The 19,704-nt window shown below is 43.8% G+C and overlaps 1 protein-coding gene across 5 annotated transcripts in view; it reads left to right on the top strand.

The window, feature by feature from the left end:
* Positions 1 to 19,704, top strand: part of nav1a (neuron navigator 1a) — a 91,654-nt gene that overhangs the window by 59,871 nt on the left and 12,079 nt on the right. For all 5 annotated transcript variants that reach the window (XM_005732518.1, XM_013910700.1, XM_005732516.1 and 2 more), the window contains 4 exons: positions 10,810 to 10,948; positions 14,225 to 14,528; positions 17,772 to 18,591; positions 18,684 to 19,205. In XM_005732518.1, coding sequence (XP_005732575.1) covers positions 10,810 to 10,948; positions 14,225 to 14,528; positions 17,772 to 18,591; positions 18,684 to 19,205 — 1,785 coding nt within the window. The remainder of the gene's footprint in view (positions 1 to 10,809; positions 10,949 to 14,224; positions 14,529 to 17,771; positions 18,592 to 18,683; positions 19,206 to 19,704) is intronic.

Raw genomic sequence — 19,704 nt, forward strand, 5'->3', positions numbered from 1 at the left:
CTCACTGTGAACAGAAGTTATGAAGCATATTTGACTCACTTTTTGCTCCCCTTCTTTCTCTCTGTCCATTTTCAGTTAATGTTTCAGTTATCGAATTAACTGAAAAGCTTGAAGAGAGCTTCATCCTTTATCTGACGACCCAGGACAATGTAGGCAGAGGAGGAAGAATATATTTTAAATAGGATTGCTTCTTGTGTAGAGGCCCTCTGAAAATTTACTTGGAAATCTGTACCAATTGTTCTGGCTGAGGCATTGGTAACCCTGTTGAGACACAATCCTTTTTCACTTGAACACAGACTCATATCACGCTGACATCGTAGTTCCTACATATGTGTGACTTTTCAAACATCTTGAAGCCCGTCTCATTGCAGCAATAATTCTTCATGCTTGTTTAAGTTGTTTTCTTTGACATTAGCTGCTTTGTCACTCATTTTCAGTCCAGTCCTTATACCAGACATTTTCAGAGGCATGTTGCTTTATTTGATAAGCAAGTTAAGACTGGCCTATGAATTGATCAGTCATAAATGATGCTCGTAACCCAAGAGATGAACCAGTTTTGTGTCTACACATCTCTACACAGACAGCTCTTGGACAGGCATATCTTGGCATGGTATGTAGTGTGTGCATAAAACCTCTGAGGAAACTGGACAAGTGGAGGACAAAAGAAGAAATGGCAGGCTCAACAATATCTACAGTAGAAGAACAGTATCGCAAAGCCTCATTAGAAATGATCTCAGCGGAAGTGTGGCTGTCAAAAACCCATTCTTCAAGAAGGTCAACTGGGAGAAAAGGCTGAGGTGTGCCAAAGTACAAAAACTGGACTGAAAATCAGAGGTAACAGGGCTTATAAAGGGATGAAACCACATCTGATAGTTTTAGTTCATATCCACATCAGTATGCAGAGAGGAGGTCAGGAGAGAGGTGCAACAGTGAGTGTCTGTAGCTATCTATGAACCCCAGTGGAGATCTTGAAAAATTGATAGAAACATACCATCAGATTTTGATCCACCATACGACACCATCTGGAAAGAGGAACGCTATCAGTCATGGATTGAACTTCCCAGTGCTCACGCTGTTGAAGCAGTGTGGGATCATCTCGACAGAGAATGAAACAGAAGGCGGCCAATGTCCAAAGAAGAGCTTTGAATGTTCTTCAAGAAGCCTGGAGAACTGACGAGAAGGGACAAGGAAGCCTGCCCAAGAGATTTCATACTGTGTTGGAGAATAAACACTGGCTCTAAAGCTTGTTAGAAATGTACAAACGCTGCTGTTTCTCTATGCAAGTTTACACATTTCAGTAAATCACTACAGCCTTCTTCCATTTTTCCAGCACAATGTAAAGAAATGACGGGTGGCTCGAGACTTTTCCTCAGTCCTGACATTGTAGCAGGATGGTTTTAACACTTTTAGGTAGCGCTGCAGACATTTGATCTTATCACACTTTCTGTAAATGAATACCAAACTTTCACTATGCGGTTTCTCAGTTGCTATCACTGTTTGTGCAGTGTTGTCCCTTCCCAGAACCAACGGTTAGCAGGTATCATATTTCAGTGTTTGTTGTCAGTGCTTTTGTTTCTGGCAGGTTTGAGTTGTTTTAGCTCTTCTTCTTGTCTGTTGCCTGGTTTAAGTTCCTCCATGCTGTGTTACTTGACAATATTTTCCGTTGATCAGAGGGCAGTTGCCAGTGGAAATGCTTTTGCATGTATGTGTTTGTGCTTTCTGCTCATGTCTGTGGCACCATCTTTTGCACAGCTGCTTCAAGTTAAGAGCAACCTGTAGGAAGCGTGCTTCATTCAAAAGTAGTACCACCCTCTCCTTCTCTTCCTCCGTTGCCTTCCCTTCCGCTCTCTCACTAGTCCCCCTATTTCAAACCAAAACATCCCCGTGCGCCGTTATTTCACAGCCGTTAAGTCAGCTGACATGTCTGGAGGGAGGCCAGAGGTAATTCTACCCCAGGATCCAACCCCTGTCCTGGGCCTCTGCGTGCTGGGGTTCCCCTTATGAGCTCCTCCCTGGTTCTCAGCCATTCAGTTGGGGCTGGGAAGTGCTCCACACTGCACCCCAGACTGAACTACTTATGAAGGTGATTTAAAAGGCCACCTTATCCCAGGAGTGCTGTCCCTCTTTTGCTTCCTGTTGTCTTGTGAAGAAGAGAAGGACGGTCAGAGGTTATTTGGTCAAAAGAAAGCTCGCGTTCAACACTCTCTGACCCCTTTTGTTCCGCTCTCTACATGAGGAACACAAGAACATTTTGGGGAGAAGTTGTTTAAACTTCCCCCCATTCTTGCTGAGCAGTTATATGAAATATGTTTCAATTAGTCAGTGCACTGTTTTTATCTGCACTGCATTCAAATCCCTAAAGCCACTTTTTTCAGACGCAGGTCCAGTAATGTTCCTTTTTTAACCCTGTGTAGGACGACTAAGGAGATGACAGACAATAGTTGATCTCTTGCCTTTCAAGGAATCATCTTCACACTTCTCCTAGCTCCTACTCTTTTCCTTTTTGGGGCTGATAGCACGAGGAGCTCAAGATGACCCTGTCGGTTTCAACATGAGCAGTCACACGATTTTTTTTTTTTATTCTTCTTAGCCGTATATGAAGGTTGAAGCTATCTACTGTTTCAAATGTCCTGTTTTATTTCACCAGGGCTGAAAAAGTGCAGAGCCAGCTCAACTCTCAAATGCAGTGTGTTGAACTCTGAGAAAACTTTATCCATTCTGGGGAGGTCATATGGACAGACGAGATGCAGAGATACATTTGCTGTCTGAGGAGGATTTTGCTGAAGCAGTTCCCCCTTTTTTAAACTGTTTCTGTCCATCCATCTCCACCTCCCTACACTCAGGGGAAAAAAGAAAAGAAAAATTCATGGGGAAGGATTTCTGATGCTTCCAATCGCTTTTCCCGAGCCTTTTCCATCCAGAACATCCAAGCATTTGTAGAATGTGTCCCTCATCTTTGCAAGGAAAAACAATAGCAGTCTGAGAGTGCCTGCCTTTGCCAAAGCTCAAAAATCTCTCCAAACCATCCATAATTGAATCTCTGGATCAATTTGCTTTATATTAAAATGTTAAAGAATGCTTCCAAAAATACACACATCGAGATTCAGATCTGGATCAAGTCCAGGGGTTACTTCTAAGTCGAGTCACACCCTATAACATTCCACCTTCATAACTTTCTAATCCAAACGACAAAGAAACAAACGGAATAAATCCTGATAAAATCCTTTCTGACTGTAAAATATTGATGTAGCTCAAAAACCTTTTATACACAGACACACCTTGAGACAGTAACACACACCCAGGCTGTCTTTGTTCAACCCTCAGTAGATCAGAGACTTTACTGGCTACCACCACGCACATCTGACAGCTAGTTCAAGCTCCAGTCAGGCAGTAGTGCCAGTTTAGTGTGTGTGTGTGTGTGTGTGTGTGTGTGTGTGTGTGTGTGTGTGTGTGTGTGTCCTAACCCCTTTGGCCATTGCTGTCAGCTTTATGCCTGTCAAAGGCATAAAAGGATTCCTCTTCTGCATTGGCCATTTAGGGATGTGACCTCCTATTTCTTTCCATGGTCACACACAGACACACACACACGCATATAGATAGATAGAGATATATATGTGTACCTTTAGCTGAGACCTCTGGCTTGCTCTGATCCTGGTGGTGCATGGAATTAGCAGTAATTATGAGCTCATTAACTCCAGCCTGTTCTGTAATCCCCTTTAAAGCCCAGATACTGCAGTTTCTTTGTCTATGTGGATGCGTGTGTCCAAGCAGCTATCACACACACAGTATGCCACTCCACATCATGAAAACAGGACAAAGAGGAAATGATAAATAATACTGGAGACTTACTTTCTCTATTCAGTATTTAGCCAAAGACGGGCTGCTTGCACAATCTAGTTTTTAATTGGGTCTTGTCAGTGACTTACTGTGAGTGTTTAACACTACAACACAACGGAGAACCTGCACTCAGCAGCTAATTAAAAGCCACTTTTAATGACAGATTTATTGTTAATTACTTTACAAGTGCCTCAACTCCCAGACAACAACATGACATTGTTAAAAAATGGCAGAGGCGTTTTATTTATAGGTACGAGGTAATGTCAGGACATCACGTGGCATGTAGGGCTTCTTTTATAAGAACATAGCATGACTCCAGAATGCAGCAGATGGCTTATCATTAATAAAGGTAACTAGTGCAATAACCAGTAAGACTGCATCTTGAGTAGAATTATTGGTAATGTGAAGCTACAGCATGTCTGTAATGAGTGGATATTCACGCCATGCTAAATCTGTATGGCTTTATGTGTCAGAGGATCTTGAAGCTGTCAGGCTATAGTAAGAGCCTTGCCTGCAGAGCGAAGTCTTTATGGCCCTATATGGTGCTGCAGTGATGGATTATCCGATGGCAAACGCAGCATGTTAGGAACCTTTGTAGTCCGTCGAGTGTTTTAAAGGTTAAGCCAGCCAAGATGAATCTGTGCTCTCAGTCTGTGCTTTTTAAAGCTCTTTCTGTTGGAAAATTATTATTGTACTGCCGGGCTATGATATGCTTTGTTCCAGTAAGGTACTTCACAGATCTGTGTGTGTGTGTGTGTGTGTGTATGTGTGTGCGCGCTTGTTTCCTGGTGATAAGCTGCTGAAGTGGTCCAGGGACACATATTGTAGGCCATCTGTGCACAGCAACCACAGTCTTCCTTTTTTCCTCTTATCAGGTAGATTCCCAGCGTCACATCTTTGGTGGCAGGTCATGCATGCAGTCAGCCTGATTTTTATTGCAAAATTTCTCACACTTGAATCTTCCATCCATCATTTAAGATTTCTTTCTCACACGGTCAGAGCCACCGTAGCTACGCTCGAGATATGAAACGCTGATACACTGACACTGGGTGGGGCCAGTCATGCTGGTTTTTCTGGAAGTGAGTCATTGTGTTTTGCGGCAGTGTGTGTGGGTATGTGTTTATACTAGTTTGATTGTGGGTATTTGTGCGAAAACAGTCAGTTGGGTTTAACATGTCCTGTTTAACTTGTACAGACACAAACTGTACCGGATGCCACAGCAGACAGTGAGCTGCTAATGATGAATAGCTTGTTCTCTTCTGGGTTAATCCTTTTCTTTTTCTCGTCAGCTTTTGTCTGTCTAACTTTATGAACCTACACCTGCTGCTCCTGCTCTTCAGGCTGATCTGACCTGTATCTTCCAACTCTGAGCTGCACAGAGAGAGACGCACGGGCAAAGCATCACGCCCAGTTACCATCGCTCATCAGTCATAGCCTCACATATTTAAACTTTAGAGAATGTAATGCCTTCAACAGCCCTTTCATGCTTGCCCCCTCTGGTTTCTTAGCTGACTGCCCAGTGCCAGTCTGGCAGTGTCCCACTTTCCATTTGTCTGAAAATGCATCACTTTGACCAAGAACAGGTCTGATTTAGCCATTTTGGGTTCTGACATGTGACTCTGTTCATTTTTAATAGGAATGGAAAGTTCCAGTCCACCGAAGGACTGCGGAAACATTTTCCATGCATTTACACAAGCGGTGGAGACAGTGTGCAAATATCACCCTGGATAAGACGTGTTTAACCCCATGAGGGAACAAAAAGTTGAACCATTATATTCAAACTGCATCTGTGTTGTATTAGTCATAAGCTCTTGAGTCATTTTTGTGTTCTTTTCCCAAGCTGACACCTTCCAACTGATTCCTGTCTCCTTATCTTATCTGCTAAAATGTGGTCCGGCTGGTTTGTTAGACACTTCCCTCCAGCTCCCAATGGGCCTCGCTGCTTTTTATTTATCGGCTACATTGACAGTACGAAGCATTCATAATACTTTCACGTTGCTTCTTCAGTGTAATGTCTGCTTTTGTTGCAGTGTAATTAGATAACGGCATTTTGTTGTCGACTTGCTGTTTGCTTTGGTGCTGAGTGCAGCTGAACTACTGCAGACAAAGCAGCAAAGTCAAAAATTAAAGTTTAGCTGCTCCCGACACAGGATCGGCAAATATTTATCGAGATGAAAACCTTAACATCGCACCATTTCTGTTGGCTCTGTCGGGACTTCAACTCCCAGCAAGCACTGCTCTTAAAAACAGCCAAAGACTTGTTTTCCTCCTCCTCTCACTCAAGATAGCGGACAAATGAGTGGGACAGGAGATGAGACCAGGGGAAGAGAGTGCAAAGCTCTTATAAGGAGCAGCAAAAAAGACCATTCACATAGAGATGAGAGCAATTAGCTCCATAGTCTGAATAGAGGGGTTCAAGGGTGGGTGTGTGTGTGGGAGGGGGGATGCAGAAGCCTCTTAATAAAAGCTGGCTATTTAACTCAGCAGCAACTATTCAGCTATTCTCTTGATAGCTTGTGAGGCTTAGTGTTTGTGTGGGTGTGCCGGTCATCTATGCAGAATACGAGGCACAAAGAAATCATGTTTCTGTGAAAGGAGGATGTTGTTTACAGTGACCACCATGACTTTTATTTATGCAGCACATGACAGACAAATATCCAAACCATTTAAATGACTGTAAATGCTTGAAAAGTTCTCGCTTTACAGAAGATGATAACATTTCTCTGGACAGACCACAGGCTGCAGAGTGCCTCACTGTGGCTTCTCCTGTCAGGGTGAGTACAGCAGGAAACCACAGCTGGCTCGAGAGGACGTGCACAGCGTGTCCATGTGATGTAGTCGTGACTCTGCCCGGTGCTTTGGCTTGCACATGACTCAAATTGTCAGGTGGAGGTGAAGAAGGAGCTTAATCAAGCACAACTCAACTTAATAGACATTTATTGCAGCCTAATTGAATCAGCATTGATATTCATTTTGCTCACAGTGTTACTGTTGCAGGATACCATTGTTCAATATCTTGACCACTGTGCTTCCCACCAGCTGTGTTCTTGAAGCCTGGGATCAGTTTGGAAGTCACAAAAAGCCAAATTTCTTTAGCGTAATAGGCGAGACATCGCCATTCTTGCATTCATTCGGTTTTATATAAGCATACTAAGAGTTATCATTTGTTACATATTGGTGGAAATTGTAACATTTCTAGTGTTACCTTGCTTGTGAGAGGAACATAGTTAACTGTAGTTAACAGATAATTAAAATAAAAAGAGCCGTTACAGGCAAGTGGCATGACTAAAGCAGCGCTTCCTGCTCAGCACTAATCTGTAAAAGTGTTGATGTAAATGAAGGGGGTGCTAATATCCCTCAGTCTCTGCAGCTGCTGATGGTGAATGTACAAAGATAAGGCGGAGGGAGGAAAGATTATGAGTGTGAGATGATCCTCTTCACTGAGTGCATCATGTCCTGAGAAGCTGAGGAAGTTTTAAGCATTAACAGCTCTTCTCTTTCCACTAAAGGCCCTGTCTTTTATACGTGTCCTTTCAGTTCTTTCTTCTCTCTGCACACGCCACTTTACCCACTTCTCTTGGAGTGTCTTTGTATTTCAGACCGCTCTTTTCAAGTTCAGGTTTCATTACATTGAACTTTTAAAAAGAGAGAGAGGTGCAGCTACTTAGTTTTGACTTGGAAATAAAAAAATGTTTCATATCTATAACTAGAGATAGATATAGGTAGGCGTGTGTGTGTGTGTGTGTCTTTTATTTTTGGCATCGTAAAGAAAAGCTTTCAGTAGAGAGTCTCTGTTAATACCTGTTATAGAGTTGAAAGTTTCATTTTTCAGCAGCTTGTAACTTTCCACAATCAAGATAAAACTTCTTCTTTTTTAAATTAAATCATCAGCTTCAAATTTTATTTACTTCTACACTGCATATAGTGCATTTAATGAATGCTTTTGGTAAAGTTCAACCTCTGACCTTGCCTCTCTTTTCTGTGGGTTTGTATTTCCATATCTGTCAGCTGAGTGACACCAAACCCAGCGCTGGCTGTGTTTGTTCTGTTTTCTGGCACGTCTGAATTATTCACCATAGAGGTGTGTTATCTTTCAGTGAAGCACTGGTGGACAAGCCGATAGCTTGAAGCGAATAATGGGATATGAAGGACAGCCTAGCGTTTCCTGAGAGCTACAGATGGTTAACCACAGCTGTCTATCTAAAAATGTTTGCGTTTCAGCAGTGAGCTTTTTTTAATACCTTGATTTCCTGGAGGAACATTTTGCAGTTAATTGGTAACAAGTCAGTAACATGACTGGTTATAAAAAGACCTTAGAGAGGCAGAGTTCCTCAGAAGCAAAGATGGGCCAAGAGTCTACCATAAACTATGTGTTCTTACAGAAGACTGAATATCTCATCTACGGTACATAATATCATTAAAGAATCAGAATCTGGAGAAATCGCTGCAGGCAAAGGACAGGGCTGAAAGTCAGTGTATGGCCTCAGGAGCACTTCCAGAAATCACTGTGAATACAGTCTGCCGTGCAATCCACAAATGCCAAATCCACAAGCACCAAAGCTGTTTCAAAATGGACTGTGGCTAAGTGGAAAACTTTTCTGCTGTCAGATGAGTTGAAATTTGTACAACAGCGTGGCTTGGCCTGCGTGCAGTCCACAACGAGGAGAGCACAAAGGTCTGTGGCTAACATCTGGAAGACTGTTCCACTTTTTTTTAAATGTTGTCTTGTGCAAAGGGAAACATAAATTTTTGTGCAAAATTTGGCAGTTTGATAGTCCAATAAGTTTTCTTTTTTTCTTATTATTTAAAAAAAAAAAAGGAAGAATATATACAATCTCTGTACAAATTCATCTCAAATAACATCTGAATCAAAATTAGACGTCCTGGGTGGCACAGGGTTGCCTGAGTTGCCTCACAGCAAGCAGATTCTCAGGCTGGTTTTCTGCCTGCATGCTTTCCCCCGGCCTCCTCCCACGTTCTGAGCTGTTAGATTATTTGGTGATTCTCAGTTGGCCGTGGGGGTGGATGCAATATAGATAAAGCACTTAAGTGCATAGAATGAAGTGCTGTTTGAATATGTGTGAACAGGTGAAGTGGAATACTTGGAGTTGTCACTAAAATTAGAAATATAAGTGCCATAAAATGCTTTTAAATGTGAAAATGCACCAAAACCCATCAGTGCATTGTTGTTTCTTTCTTTCTGTTTTCTTAACAGTAACATTTGCTTTGGTTTTGCTGCGTTTCCCATCGAGCCACAAAGTATCGGCCAGATCTCTGGATGTGTCTGACTCAATCTTAAACTTGCCCTTAATCTTACAGCGGCATATAGACAGCAGCATGACAGCCACTCTCACTGGAAAATCTGATCTGCTTTTCTTTGTATCCAAGATATCCACGGGCCAGACGGGGAGGGCTTTCCATTTTGCCCCACTCCCTCTCACCCCCACCACCATCTCCCTGAGGGTACAGTGTGACCCATACAGGCACCCAACTGGAAGGATCATACCGCTTCCTTTGCCTACACCACCCCTGCACCCCGTTATATCTGTCCTTGTTAGCCCATCACTGCCCACTTAACTTGTTTTACGTTATTACATGACATCAGTCTTACTTATTGACCTTAATAAGAGGAAAAATCGAACCCGTATACTTCCTAAACATGGCCTATTCATGTATACGAGCACATGAATCTATAAGCTGCCGATTCAATTGTATCTCACGTACGTGAAACTCATAGTGTCAGCATTATCTGAAGTTGAAATAACTTTAAAGTTGGATGTTTGTGGATTTTTTTTATTAGACCTAAATAAAGCAAGAACCACCCACAACCTCTCTGTCACACAGGAAGGCTTTTCACTGGGAAAAGAGACAGCGAGGTAGATTTCTGACAGGGGACTTCATATTTCTGATGCAGTCCTGTATGCACTCGTGGGTGCATGCATCTTCTTCAGTGCTATTTTTGTGTGTGTGGGTTGAGATGATGTGATGACGAGTGCTCCAGATTTCAGTTTGCCAAATGTTTCAGTGCAAAAGTTGGGTATTTAGAGCAGACGGTGCTCTAAATAAGGTTTCTGTCGCTCTGAACATTTAATCAAAAGACAAATTATGAGACACAGAGCTGAATGAGCCCAACCTCAGGTGGTAACCGAGCTGATGGAGCTTTGGTAGTTGATGCGATAAATGGATTCAAGGCGACACCAGTGAACTGACACCGATTGCTTTCTTTCTGTTGAATGTATGATACATGATTGGCCCTACAGGGGCAGACCGTAAACCACCGCACAGACTTGGAATGGTTTGCTATCTTGATCAAGGACACTTTGATAAAAGTGGAGGCTTGATGCCTCGGGGACTTAAACTCTGGCTGACCAGGTGAAGGAGACCAGCCCACATTTGTGAAACAAAAATAGGAGCGCAGCGTTTAACCTAGTTATTGTAGCACAGTCACAGACTTGCACTTAATAAAGAAAAGCTTTTGTAACGATGATGAAATGATCACAGATGATGGTGTCTTTAGATGATGGGCTCCTTTATCACACTGTTCACAAGCACAGCAGCTGTGCTCGTTTAGAATGAAAGTCACCTAAAAATGTCAGGACAACTTGTGGTAAAAAAGAAAAGTGACGCATATTTTAAAGTGCAAGACAGTAGAAATAAACCCCGTCTGTTTTAACATTACAAAATTGATGTTTATTATATATATTTAGAAGAGACAGGGTTCATTTTTCTCTTCTTACATATGGCTTCATACGGTTATTTCATGTAAAAACTATTGAATCCTTTACTGGAGCTATTTTCAAAGTGTCTGCAAATATTGTCTTTAAAACAGTTTTTATATGACTTTTATGTTTACTGTTGCTGTACGCTAGGAAATCCAGATCCTCTTCTCTTTTTATTTTAAGCATTTAAGAAGGGAATTACTTTACACATTAATGTTAGCTGACATATTTTCCTTGTCATGATCTCTTCTAGTTGGGATGAGAGCAGCTCCATCAGCAGTGGACTGAGTGACGGTTCAGACAACCTGAGCTCTGAAGAGTTCAACACAAGTCCCACTCTCAACTCTCTTCCTACCACTCCCATTGGCTCCCGCAGAAACTCAAGCATTGTGGTGAGTGACACACAAACACACAAAATAGAGACGCGCAACTGTTTGACACAGACGGATAAGAAGTGCGTGCACTGATTACAGTAGTATTGATTAAGCTGTTAATCCACAAAGGTATTGAATGCACACACTTTGTCAGTGTACAGAGGACACACACACACACACACACACACACACACACACACACACACACACACACGCAGGCAGCAGGACCCTGGCATCACAGACAAAGCCTGATTAGTTATTCTGCACACGCCCATAATATCTGTCACATCTGCAGCAATCAAAGTTTGCCGCAAACACACTGCACTGCTCCGTGGCGTCTCTCTTTTCATTACATATATATGAAGATGTGTATATTTTCAGAAATGTTTGAGCTTAAGAAGCGCTCACTTGTTAAAAGCTGAATTTTTCAGATACATTAGGAACATGTTCAACTAGTGGAGGAGTGTCAAATTCAGTTTGGGTGGAAAAAGACAACCTATTAAATGTGTCCTTTCTTTTAGGCTAACCAACAACTAGCTAGTGTACTAATCTGTAATAATTTTAGGTATTCTAAAAATCTTTTAAGTATTGTACTCAAATTATGAGCTAAAATAGTAAGATGCTCATTGCTAGCTACGATTTGAAATCCACTGGATCGAGCCGATTCTGTAGTTGTGGCTTAGTTCAGTGGTATATTCAGCTTGGAGGTAGAAGTAACTGTTGTGAGTGATCGTGGTTGTTCATGCTATGCATTTATATGCTGTATGTTTGCTGCAGTCCTTAGAATTTATTGGAAGCATTTGGGACCAATGACCTCTGCTTAAAATCCTGTTTACAGCCTGGCTGAGTTTGTCAAGATCCATCTGTAGCTATATGGGTTCCAAGTGTGTGTGTGTGTGTGTGTGTGTGTGTGTGTGTGTGTGTGTGTGTCCCCGAGTGTCTGATTTAGGTCACACCTCCGCAGTGTGGTTTATGTGACTGAAGTGGTGGGTTTTTAGAGGGAGCGAGACAGCGAGTGAGACAGAGGGAATCAGTGTAACCATAGCAACCAAAGTGCAGGGATGCTGAGAGCAGAGGCTTTGTCTTTACCCATATACTGTAGGACAGGTCTAAAGCGAAGCCATCTGCACATACACACACATACAAGCAGGGCCATCTGCAGTCCTGCATCCGGGCCAGCGAGGCGGAAGAACCGGGGCGCCTCCCTCCACGCCTAATTGCAAGAGTCATAGCAACCATTACACCCCATGGCATCATTACCATGGCAACCAGCCATCACCCATCGTCATGCACCCCACATTGTATAATGCACATGCTCCGTGCCTTCTCTGCATTCTCAGCTGATGCGTTTCTCTTGGTCTTTGTGTCCCATTTCTCTGTCTCCCCGTCTCCTCTCCATCACTGCATCCTGTCCTTGTTTGTTGCTGTTGTTTTTAATTTCCTTAAAGACAAAGGCAAATCCATCCCTCATCTCCCTCCTACATATTGTATAACATCCTGAGCAGAGGCATGGGGGCGGTAGAGAAAGATAATCTAGGAAAGGGGGCACAAAGAAAGACTGTGCAGAGTTATATGTAGGTAGTAGAAAAACCTGGAACAAGACCTCAAGTTAATGCAGTTTTTCCTCATGCCTTTGTGTATTTGTGCATGCTCCTGTGTGCCTCACTGTCTGCCTGTTTGTCTGTTAATCATTTGGTCACAGCTATCTGACCAGATGTGTATCTCACCCGCACTACCCCATCTTTCAATAAACAAGGAATGTGTGTGAGGAAATGACGGTGTTTTATCAGCGAGGTCTTTCAAACAGGATACACACGTGTGTGTATACAACACACAGTCAGGCCGAGCTCCTCCTCGTGTCATGCAAACCTGCCCATGGGGTCTATTGGTTTTAATAAAAAATGGAATTCAGCATGAGTCCTCATGAGAATCAGGTGCAATGTCCCAAACACACTCTCTCTCACACAAACACACTTTCTAATCCGTTGTGCAACTGGCGACCTCCTGCAGCGGGAGAATAATCTGTAAAAAGTGCTGTTGTCTTTGTGTAAACGCATAAACCTTCACCCACAATAGACCTTGGTTTTACAATGGCCTGGTTTCCACGTGTCCTTTAGTTTGACATTTGACATTCTTATAGTCACGCAGTGTTGTCCACTTTCTTTGTGTAGATATGTTTTGGGGTTTTTGTTTTTAGCGGTTTCTGTTCCAGCCGTCTCAGTCCACTTCTCCTTTTGAAGTTTTTAAACAGAGCTTACAATAGGATTTAGACGGAGGAGACGAGACATCCATATGTCGTTGGGTTGACGGAGTTGTGCACTGTCTGCTCAAAGGGCTTTAAGATGAGGCGGAGTGTGTGGATCTCGTCACATTTCTCCTTTTTGCAACCAGTAATGCACCTTTTAAGAGGTCCTTCACTCCAGTGTACCAAGCCTATTTTTCACAGTAGTTGCAAGAGGAGGTTTAGTCTGAAGGACTAGGTAAAGGAGTAAGGTTCTTTAAAACTGGTGTCAACTTGGGTTTAATGTTTAACTTACTCTTCAGTTTTATTCATATTTATTACACAGCACCAAATCATAACAACAGTTGCCTCCAGGTGTGTGTTATGTGTTACATTGTCCACCAAAACTACCTAAAAACATGTAACAACTGCCAAAATGCATATAATAGTTCAAATGTGAAAGTGTAGCTTGATATGATTCCACACACAGCAGATTTTTCTATCATCAGTTCTTTACACATAGGCTCAAATGGACACTACACAGGCTTTAGGGTAGAGAACCGTGTGAGTTTAATATCCAGTCTGACTGCTAGAAAGCTGCAGGGCCGTGGTACATATCTGAAGACCAGAAACATGACAGTTACATGTAGATACATGTAAAAAGCACGACAGGCCATGCACTGGGGCCAATTATCCATGTGCAGTTTTCTGAATAGATTTAGCTTGTGAGGCATCTTTACTCTATTTTGTGGGATCTATTTTTTCATTTTACTGTCTTTACATTTAAAACCATGTTGTTGTCTCTTATTTTTTTCTTCATATTTAAAAGTGTGACATGACGCAAATGTGGGTTTTTTATATATATTTCTTTTCCAAACCAGCTTTCAGACGATCAAAACGCTCATAGATGAGCCTCAGAAGCGTAAAATTGGCAGCACAAATGACTCAAACCTGCTAGATAGGGAAAGTAATTGCTGTGTACGTGTTCTGTTGGTCAGACTGCACGTGCTGGCTATCCAGACTTTTTTTGACGCAGTGTCTCAAAGCATGCGTCTGTCTCTTCTCTACTCTAGATGCGTACAGATGCAGAGAAGAGATCTCTAGTGGAGAGCGGTCTGTCCTGGGACTCCGATGATAACAAACCCAGCCGCAAGAGCCAGGGCAGCAGCATCTACGATACAGGAAGCCTCAAGTCCGAATCCGCTAATAAATGGAAGAAAACCCGGCCGCAAGGGGAGGGGCCAGAAGGTGGGAAGGGTGAGCTGAGAAAACCTCAAACCCTGGGTCAAGGAAATGTGTTGAAGAAAGGAAGAAACCCACCTGTGGGAGTCACTTCCCCAATCACACACACCTCTCAAACTGGGCTGAAAGTGGCAGGTGAGTGGCAAAACACAAATACTGTGTGTGAAAAGTTTGTCTAGAACATCTAGTTTTACTTGAAATGTTTCTTAACCTGACACGTCTCTCAGGCTGTCTTTAAATAGTCCTTTCTTTCTCTCACTCACACAGTCACAGACACACTCTGTTTCTGCCACACACTTTCATCCACAGCTGCAGCCCACCCTCCGGGCCTTTGGAAAGTGGTGCCATGTATCAAACACCCATCACCACCCACACCCTTGCTGCCTGCCAGCCAGTGACTAACACACACACCGCACACTGACCAGCAGTGTTTTTCTTCCTATAGCTTCTTCCTAGCCAAGCGTTATTTTTGTGTTGAACAGAGATAATTTATAGTGCTAAAATAAGGGCCTTTATAAGAGCGCGTGTGCTTCTAATAATGTGTGCTGTGAGTGCAGCCATGACTGAGATTGTGCCAGCCTTAAAGACTGTCACCCATCACACTTAACACACACTCGCACAGAAAGAGCACAATGGTAGGGATTGTGCAGCTGCCTTTTGGGCACACCATCTGTGTGTTGTTTATGTATGCACACGCATGCACACGCACAGACTTGCACACATATAGACAACCGAAACAGCAGGATATTAGTTGCGGTGTTATGTGCCAGTCCAGATAGCCAGGGGTCTGTGTAAACAGTCCTGTTTCTGTGGAACGGTGGTGCGTTTGCACTGCCAGCTGTTGAAATGACAGATATGCCAAACAAGTGTGTTGAACTCGCCTGTGATCTTTGTGCCAGGCTGTTATTGTTATCGATGTCAGCAGTATGAATCTGCTATCTGCTCGATGCGCCACCGAGTGTGAGGCTGTAATAAATCAGGCGGTGAAGTCGAACAAAAACAGATTTGGAAAAAAAAAGTTTGTTGTTGCTTGTCGGTGTGCGGAGAAGCTCCGGGGTTTAGTCACATGACAAGCAGTCATTCTTAGAGTTTCACAGAACGCAGTCTATCGCTGAGGCTAGGAGGGTGCTGTGCGTCACGGTGTGTGCGCCCCGTTTGTTATGCGTCTGCATTTTTGTGGAATTGTAGGAGACGCAGAGTGTGTGACTCTGAAGAAGCGACAGCATGTTGGGATGAGCAGTGTGATGCACTTCCATACTATCTCTGTCTCCTCCATGTGTCTGTGTACAGCACAGACCATACTTTTAGTAAGTGCAGAAGATAAAACAGCAGCTAAAGATCATTTTAAGTGTCATTTCAGCTGCTGATTATTTGTATGAGACAGTTGTAAGCAAATAGTTCAGAGAGGGTCTAATTTGACCTACAATTTGTCAGTGACCTGCCCGTGTTATCCATAAAACTGACGTCATATCACATGTGCTCTGTTCGCTCCCGTTCTCTCATATTGCACTTTTGCAGGAGCTACTTCTCAGAAAGTAAACCTCTCCTTTACTGTGTCATCTCTAAAAATAAGACGGTGCGTTGAAACTGTGAAGTGCTCACAGATGAAGTTGTGAATTGTCTCCGCATGACTGATATAGAAATGAAGACTTTATTAGTGGAGCCCTGGAGCCTCGGTTCGCTCACAAAGGGCATCTTCTCTGTTGTCCCTGTGAGTTATGGTGTACCAGGATCTCACAGTAAGCAAAATGACTTTTTTTAAAGTCTGAGCACGCTGCATATTTTCAAGTGTTCGTCATTATGTTATCGCTGAGCTGTGGACAGGTTGTATGTCTTTTTCCCTCTGTCACAGGAGACAAACTACAGCTAACGTTCGCCAGCCTCTTACGCACACACAAATAACTACTGATACTGTATCTTAACAACAACATATACGTGGCCACACATGGTCTCGGTGTTATGACTGATGAGAGATGATTTCAGCAGATTTTTCAAGTCTTGCAAAAAAAAGTGGTGAGTCCCGGGAGACTGGTGACAAATAAGACAAATAAGACAAATAAGAGTATTAGGGTGGGTTTCCATACGTAGCGAGCGCAGCATAGATACAATCTTTCCTCTTGACCAAAGTGGCATTCAGCAGAAGGAGCATTTACACGTGAGCCACTTTCCTTTAAGAGCCAGAGAAGCCAGTTTTTGATGATTTATTGAAAAAGGTTTCTCTGTCTGCCAGTCGCTCTGAATTTGAGCGTTGTGCTCACATCTCCATATCTTCAGACATGTTGGCCTCTTGTGCTGAGAAACGCAGTGATTCATCACCTCTCCTACGCGCTTACCGTGTGAAGCCGTGAGCTTCACTGTCTCTACAAGCCCGTGTCGGTAAATCAGGCTTCATTTGTGTCACAATGAATACAATTGCCTGAGTTTTGTCGGTGTGTCTCAATGCCAACAGTGTGTGTTTCTTCAGCCCAGTGTTCATGGAACAGGCTACGATGCGGTGACACAAAGGATTGAGCTTTTGATTTGACATGTAAACCCAATTTTCACTTATATGAAATAACCCAGTGCTTTCTGCGAGATCCAATCACTAAGAACTGCATGTGTGTGTGTGTGTGTGTGTGTGTGTGTGTCTGTGTGTCTTTTGCGGGTTTATAAATGCTCTTAAGTGTCTCCAGATGTCCCCAGGCAGCATGCCGGTAGGTCTCATTCAACAGCGGTTCTTTGACTCTGTTAATGCCTTGTATATAAACCTCACATAACTACTCCCATCAGATGCACATTAAGAGAGTGTTGGTAGTGCGGACTTGTGTGGGTGGTGCATGCAGTGCACATGTGTAATAGACTTTTATTCTCTTAATAACTTCCAAACAAGTCCGTTTAATTTGCCAACTGGGACGTGTTCAAATGGGGGACCCTGTTTCACTAAGTTGCCTCACCTTTCCCCAGTGAGCCTCCAACATGGGGGAAATTCAGTCGTGTTGGCTGTTTGATGCAGTTTAGTACCTGCAGACATGCTTCATGAACGTGAACAACCATGCTGCACGTGCTCATTTTGCCACTCTACAGCTGTGACGTCACTGTTCACTGACTGGAAAGCTTAAAAAACTTGCTGGAAGAAGGAAACTTTTTCAGTTCATCAGGATGGAAAAGAGGAGTAACTGCCTGATAACAGCACATGTGAGGGTTAAGCTGGCTGTGAGTCTGGTCTACAAACTGTCTCCTTGCTCAGACAGGGATTTATTTTTATCAGCTGACAGTCAGACATCGTAGGTGTGTAGATAAGATATTGTCTCCTAATGTGGCGTGCTTAGTTTCAGTCATCATTTCACACTACTTTACTCTGTTCAAGCTGCTCATCAGGTTTTCTCTTTTCTGCTTTAGGTACCGTGAAGTCTGATGGGAAGCCCATGGATAAGTCCCGTTTAGCAGTGAAGACTTCAAGTCTTCAGCGCTCCTCCTCTGATGCTGGTAAAGACCATCGAAATGGCACCGGAGCTGCTGAGCAGCGTAAACCTCCATCCGGCCTGGTCAGGCCCTCCACTGGTGGAAACTTTGGCTTCAAGAAACCAGCAGCAGCTACCAGTAATAGCACAAACAACTCAAGTCCGCCCAGTGTAACAAGTGCAGTTAGCAGCGGCATACCCAGCGGTTCTGCAACTGTAGGGAAAATTCCCAAAACGTCAGGTATCCCTGTGAAGCCAGGTGCTGGTGGTGGAGGACGAAAGACAAGTCTCGATGTTTCGAGCAGCGATCAGAGTGGTTTCCTGTCTCCAAATGCCAGAACGTCTCTGCAGTACCGCTCTCTGCCCCGCCCCGCAAAAACGAGCACCCTGACTTTAACACGGCCGAGCTCGGCTCGCCCGGTGAGCACCACCATGGACACCGGCTCTGGACTCATCAAACCCTCCGTCGCAGCATCACAGGGCTCAAGGCTCAAAGAGCCGGGCTCTGGACACGGTTCTGGAACAGGACTGAGTAAACCAGGAGGACGTGGCATCCCCAGTCCTGTCAATCAAACAGACAGAGAGAAGGAGAAGGAGAGAGCCAAAGCTAAAGCTGTGGTTTCTGACTCTGAGTGTGGGGGAGGGTCAATGAAGGGAAGTCCTGCTCAGACCCCATCAGAGAACGGAGGGAAAGTACAAGGGCTGAGGCCCCCCAGCAGCAGCAAGGGCATGGATCTCCCATCTCCCAGCACACACAGGTATCAAAACTCATTAGCTTCCATTTCCACATAAACAGACGATCACATCTAAAATACACACTTGCTTCAACGTTGTCTTTCTCTGTCTTCAGGTTGTCTGGAGTGCGTAGCCTGGCAAAGCCTCCATCGATGGCTCAGCTTGACAAGCTGAACTCAAACAGCCTGGACACTGAGGTTCGGGACACTTTGCCTCCTAAGATTCCTCCTTACTCTAAGCTTCAAGACCTCTCTGGTTCAGCAGGCAACTCCACTAGTTCTTGCCTGACCCCCAGCCCTGCCCCTGTACTAAATGTGAACTCTTCAGCCTGCTTTTCCAGTTCTGGCATAGGTTTGGGTCCCAGGCAGGTCACTTCCCTCGGGGTAGAAAGCAATGAAGGGAGAACCTCTCCCCTGCTCTACCCTCGGATGTCTGGGCTGCATCGTAGCTTGGAGTCTCTGCCACTTCAGATGAGCCTGGCCCCAGAGCCCCAGGAGAGAGAGGAGTATAAAGGGGGGGAGAATTTGACGAGAGGCTACACCACCTTAGAGTCCCGAGTCAAAGATAGACACGATGACAGCGGCCAGCCCTCTAGCTGGACACCCGGAAGTAAAGTCTCACTGACTCCCACAGACAGGTCAGTTCAGTTCTACTCAAATACGATCCATAATGCTGCACACACTGCATATTCAGCCGAGTCTATCCCAGGGTTTAAATAGAGGGCAACCGAGTAGCTCCACCTTTTGGTCAGTTGAGGAAGTGCACCAACTTTATTCACTGCTCAGGAAAGCAGAAGGGATGTGGAAGAGCTTTGATAATCTGCAGTTTCCCCCCAGAATCGAGCAACCAGGTAGTTGTCATACAGACAACGGGCATTTATAAAAACCAAGAACAACATGACGAGGAGATCCTTAAAAATATTGAAAATATTTAGCAACGCTTGCTTAATCCTCCTGGATGATGAGTGCTGATGGTGATGATGAGTTTTAAACTAGCCCTCTCTGCAGGAGCCCTGTGTGGATATGAGAACAACACAACATTAGCTCTAAAACGAATCGCTCTGAATGCGATGTTGAATATGACAAATTTAGAGCCCTAAAGTCTGCCTGATAATTTGTCCCCTTTCTTAATGAGAA

This window comes from Pundamilia nyererei, unplaced genomic scaffold, assembly GCF_000239375.1.
Source record: "Pundamilia nyererei isolate P.nyererei 1_Seehausen unplaced genomic scaffold, PunNye1.0 scaffold00047, whole genome shotgun sequence".
NCBI lineage: Eukaryota > Metazoa > Chordata > Actinopteri > Cichliformes > Cichlidae > Pundamilia > Pundamilia nyererei.